The 5,931-nt window shown below is 39.7% G+C and overlaps 1 protein-coding gene across 1 annotated transcript; it reads right to left on the reverse strand.

Annotated features, from left to right (window-relative positions):
• Positions 1 to 1,208: 1,208 nt before the first annotated feature.
• On the reverse strand, positions 1,209 to 2,476 carry LOC106565948 (urocortin-2-like). The gene has a single exon (XM_014133639.3). It carries the CDS (start codon positions 2,463 to 2,465, stop codon positions 2,088 to 2,090), a length of 378 nt encoding a protein of 125 aa, XP_013989114.1. The 5' UTR covers positions 2,466 to 2,476; the 3' UTR covers positions 1,209 to 2,087.
• Between the last annotated feature and the right edge of the window lie 3,455 nt (positions 2,477 to 5,931).

The raw sequence follows: 5,931 nt of genomic DNA on the forward strand, positions 1-5,931 counted from the left end.
ATTTCTTAAAATAGCTGTTAACTAACTTATGTTGTCTATGTTGGTAGTGTAGTAGTAGTAGACTACACATGACAACAGTAGCCAAAAGGGGGAGTGAGACCTTTTTAAACAGTTGGCTCATTAAAGGCATTTATTTTATTCTTCAGAAATGTATGATATGGGCCTGGCCTATAGTAATCATACAGATTGTGCTGACACTATTTCTGTATAGCCTATGGTAGGCTATTATATAAATACATATATATATATATATATATATATATATATATATATATACTACTGTTCAAAAGTTTGGGGTCACTTAGAAATGTCGTTGTTTTTGATAGAATTATAATTTTTTGGTCCATTAAAATAACATCAAATTGATCAGAAATACAGTGTAGACATGGTTAATATTGTAAATGACTATTGTAGCTGGAAATGGCTGATTTTAATGGAATATCTACAGAGGCGTACAGAGGCCCATTATCAGCAACCATCACTCCTGTGTTCCAATGGCACGTTGTGTTAGCTAATCCAAGTTTATAATTTTAAAAGGCTAATTGATCATTAGAAAACCCTTTTGAAATTATGTTAGCACAGCTGAAAACTGTTGTTCTGTTTAAAGAAGCAATAAAACTGGCCTTCTTTAGACTAGTTCAGTATCTGGAGCATCAGTATTTGTGGGTTCGATAACAGGCTCAAAATGGCTTTCTTCTGAAACTCATCAGTCTATTCTTGTTCTGAGAAATGAAGGCTATTGCATGCAAGAAATTGCCAAGAAACTGAAGATCTTGTACACCGTTGTGCACTACCCCTTCACAGAACAGCACAAACTGGCTCTAACCAGAATAGAAAGAGGAGTGGGAGGCCCTGGTGCACAACTGAGCAAGAGGACAAGTACATTAGAGTGTCTAGTTTGAGAAACAGACACCTCACAAGTCCTCAACTGGCAGCTTCATTAAATAGTGAACAGGTGACTCCGGGATGCTGGCCTTCTAGTGTCTGTGTTCTTTTGCCCATCTTAATCTTTTCTTTTTATTGGCCAGTCTGAGATATTGCTTTTTCTTTGCAACTCTGCCTAGAATTTATCTTGGTTTAGCTTCTCTAGTGTCCGTGAGTTATTTACTCATATATATATATATATATATATATATATATATATATATATTGAACAATTGAGACAGGCTATAAACATATTCTTTGATGAACATGATTGTGTTGTTTTTGTACCATGATTTTAGTCGTTTTGTAGGCCATATTACCTCACAAACTGTACCACCTGCACACCATCCAGTACTTCCAGGAGTCCAGACGAATGTTTATTTGTAATTTGCTTATGTATCTATCTGAGTTAAGTAATGGTCTGTGCTGTGACTAAAAATTACTCTCAGCATTGCTGCTTTAATTATCCAATTGACTTGGCATCAAGCATTAATCAACTAGATGGATGATCTCTAACAGGGACCTCTGTCTCTGAGGTCAGTTTCCTCCCTATGCCATAGTCCTGTTATCAGTCTTCTTGTTGGGAATGACGCAGGGTGATATTACTTATTCGTTAGTGCTTTATTGGTTACTGATGCTTGTAATTAATAAACGCCTCTGACGTCAATGCAGAAGAAGCAAGCTGTACACACAGAAATTAGGTTACATTATCTGATTTTATTTTCCAACCTTTCCTTAGTTTGTTACACATACAAATAAAAACAATAAACAGACGCCAAATAGTTCCCTGCCTATTACTATTTCAGAAGATTATCTGCCCACAAATTGTACATTTTGCCCACTGTAGCGGAGACAAAAGACCAGCTTCATCTTATATTTGATAAGTGACATTTAATTAGCACAATTTGTTCTATCATTCTTTTTATATAATGGTTCTGTACAGGCAGACAGTAGATCTTTTTGGCATAAAATGAGGTAAGAATTATGCAATAGAAATATAAAACAGATAAAGGGCTAAACTAATTAAAGACTTCAAGATGTCTTTTCCTCTAATAACAACCATTCCTTCCCATAACCTATCCATCCCTTAACCTGATTTTGAAAACCCACCCTGGTGAGTTGAGAATTGCCCCCCTTAGCCTTTGCCCATACGACCCCAGCCTTTATTTCCTTTTCCCAATGCGTGCCATCAGCTCTGCATTGGCAGCAGCCTTGGCTCTCATGTCGTGGTTCTTGGCAAGATCTATGAGGACACTGAGGATGCTGGTGGGAACATCCAGGGACAGGGTGAAGCGAGACCCTTGCTGGGCTCTCTTGGAGACCTGGGAGGCCGGACGTGGGGCTCTGGTCTGCCGGGGTGTTGGATGGAATTCTGGGGGGAGCAGAGGGCCCAGGATGCCACTGCGGTTTACGAGTTTGACAGCCAACAGGTCTCCTGTGTCTTCTTTTCCCAGCTTGGCACTGGCAGAGCCCGTTATCTGGCACTGGTTGCACCATGGCAGCAGCAGAGCCAGACACAGACTTAGATGCATGCCTCGCATGGTAAGCACAGTTGATCTGAGGGAGGAAAGGCGGAGAGGAAACTTTTTATAGTGAAAATCATACAATTTTGAAGCAGATTTGTTCATTTGCTCTAAATATAGCATGGTTCCCTCATGGTCCTTGTAATGATGGCATGGCACACCATTAATGTTTCCTCAACGGTATGTAATTGCCATGACTAATGGTTACCCACTGTGATATATTTACATATCAGTGGTTCTAACAGATCATTTAACTCCCGAACATTCTTGAGTTAGTACGTCAGTGTACACTACTGGTCCAAAGTCTTAGAACACTTACTCATTCAAGGATGTTTCTTGATTTTTACTATTTTCTACATTTAAATGTTTTTATTTTACCTTTATTTAACTAATCAAATGTATTTATGTAGCCCTTCTTACATCAGCTGATATATCAAAGTGCTGTACAGAAACCCAGCCTAAAACCCCAAACAGCAAGCAATGCAGGTGTAGAAGCAAGTCAGTTAAGAACAAATTTGGTAAAATACCAAGTCCATATTATGGCAAGAATAGCTCAAATAAGGAAAGGGAAACGACAGTCCATCGTTACTTTAAGACATGAAGGTCAGTCAATACGGAAAATGTCAAGAACTTTTTAAAGTTTCTTCAAGTGCAGTTGCAAAAACCATCAAGCGCTATGATGAAAATGGCTCTCATGAAGACCACCGCAGGAATGGAAGACCCAGAGTTAGGAGCAGTTCATTAGAGTTACCAGACTCAGAAATTGCAGCCCAAATAAAAGCTTCACAGAGTTCACGTAACAGACACATCTCAACATCAACCGTTCAGAGGAGACTGCATGAATCAGGCCTTCATGGTCGAATTATTGCAAAGAAACCACTACTAAAGGACATCAATAAGAAGAAGAGGGCCAAGAAACATGAGCAATGGACATTAGACCGGTGGAAATTTGTCCTTTGGTCTGGAGTCCAAATTTGAGATTTTTGGTTCCAACCACGGTGTCTTTGTGAGACGCGGTGTGGGTGAATGGATGATCTCCGCATGTGTATTTCCCACCGTAAAGCATGGAGGAGGGGGTGTTAGGGTATGGAGGTGCTTTGCTGGTGACACTGTCTGTGATTTATTTAGAATTTAAGGCACACTTAACCAGCATGGCTACCACAGCATTCTGCAGCGATACGCCATCCCATCTGGTTTGACCTTAGTCCCACTATAATTTATTTTTCCAACAGGACAATGACCCAACACACCTCCAGGCGGTGTAAGGGCTATTTTACCAAGAAGGAGAGTGATGGAGTGCTGCGTCAGATGACCTGGCCTCCACAATCTCCGACCTCAACCAAATTGAGATGGTTTTGGATGAGTCAGACCGCAGAGTGAAGGAAAAGCAGCCAACAAGTGCTCAGCATATGTGGGAACTCCTTCAAGACTGTTGGAAAAGTATTCCAGGTGAAGCTGGTTGAGAGAATGCCAAGCGTGTGCAAAGCTGGCGTCAAGGCAAAGGATGGGTATTTGAAGAATCTCAAATATAAAATATATTTTGATTTGTTTAACACTTTTTTGGTTACTACATGATTCCATTGTGTTATTTCATAGTTTTGATGTCTTCACTATTATTCTGCAATATAGAAAATAGTAAAAACAAAGAAAACCCTTGAATGATGTTATAAGGTGTTATAAAACTTTGGACCAGTAGTGTATAAATGTTGCTTTGGTCTTCAAACTCTATTTCTGCCGTACATCTGACCATTCAACACTTGTCCAATTGAGAATGAAAGACATTATGGTTCCTTAAAGTTCCTTTTACAATCACATTTACTATGAAAGTTGTGGATCATCCTTGGAAAGTATAAAACATGTAATCATCAGTAATAACTTCTTACCCAATGTCACAACTTAGGAGTGGTAAGGTCCCCAAAAGGCACTTGTCCTGTTCCTCTTAGATGCAGGGTGGTGGCAAAGTATTTTTCTTCTGGTTCTCTCTGTATCTCTCAGTCAGTCTTTGCCCAGCAAGTAGAGAAGTGACCACTGTAATGCACGCACAGATGTTCAACTGGACTTCTCTCTCGTTACCCAAGACTCTTATCGTCCTCCCTCTCTATCGTTCGAGTGTTACTGCACCGTCACATACACCTCTCCCCTACTCTCTGTTTATCTTGTACATCTCTCCATCCCTTGCCCTCCCCTCTCATCGTGTCTCATTTCCCTTTCTGTCATTGTTTGCTATCACCCTCTTTGTCTAAAAATAACATGATGGTAAGTGCAATTTTGTCTCTGTCTAGATTGGATATTACCCCCATCTTCACTCACAAAGAGATAATAAACACACATTTTCCCATGCTTTAGACATGCTAGACTATTCACATGTATTTTGAGTTTTCTTGATCAGTATGAGAAAAACATAATGCAAAAAACATTAGGTCCACCTGTATCAAGTGACAACACTATGGTTGTGGTTGTAACATCTGGTTCAAATTGGTGTGCAGATCCCTATATCTGATTTTGAAGTTATCATGATTAACTTTTTGCCTATGTGATTATCTCATTTTCAGAGTGGAAGAAGTGAAAATGTAATGTAATTTATTTTACTTAGATCAGATTGACTTCACATGAAGGGCCATTCACCTGTCACAGCACTTTGCCTGCCACTCATGATCATAGTGTTGTTGAGTGCTGTGACCGCAAAGCCATTCTACTGACAGATTCCGTCTGTCAGTCCTGCCAACAGTAAACTGGAGGGTGTATGCAACTAGGGTTTCCCTGTAGTTGAGTTAATCAATTTATCAATGAGATCAACTGATCAATTACCAATGTCTTGGGTGTGTGTTCAGGTCGTGTTGACCCATTTATCATCCTTCTCTTGAACTGCACCAGTACCGATAACACGTGAAGAAGAAAGAGAAGAAACAAAAAGGCAGTGGCTGCGAATACAAAGTTTTCACATTGTATTGGAGCAAGAATAATTTGTTTTATGTGATGAGTTAGTCTAATCTTTGTAGTTGCTACCATAGCATAGCCATTAGCCAGAGTTGCTGAAAATGAACATTATTACTTTGACTGCCTGTCTGCCTCCTGCTTAGCCATTGTGACGACTAGAAAATTACATTAACATTAAAAACAATGAAAATAACATTAAATGGCTAATGTTTGTGTGTGATATGCTGCCTAGATAGCTGCATGTAACTCCCCACTTGAGGTTTGTATTGGGGTACGAACATGTTGATCATGTGCACAACATATAAAATTAAGGTACCTGCCAAAATAATGGAAACGCTTGAGTAAATGAGAGATAAAAAGTTTATAGAAAGCAGGTGCTTCCACACTGGTGTGGTTCCTGAGTTAATGAAGCAATTAGCATCTCCTCATGCTTAGGGTCATGTATAAAAATGCTGGGCAGGCCATTATTTTGGCTCCACAGCTAAGCCTCCATAGGATGACAATGCCCCCATCCACAGGGCACAAGTGGTCACTGAATGGTTTGATG

This window comes from Salmo salar, chromosome 12 (assembly GCF_965601325.2).
Source record: "Salmo salar chromosome 12, fSalSal1, whole genome shotgun sequence".
Taxonomy (NCBI): Eukaryota; Metazoa; Chordata; class Actinopteri; order Salmoniformes; family Salmonidae; genus Salmo; species Salmo salar.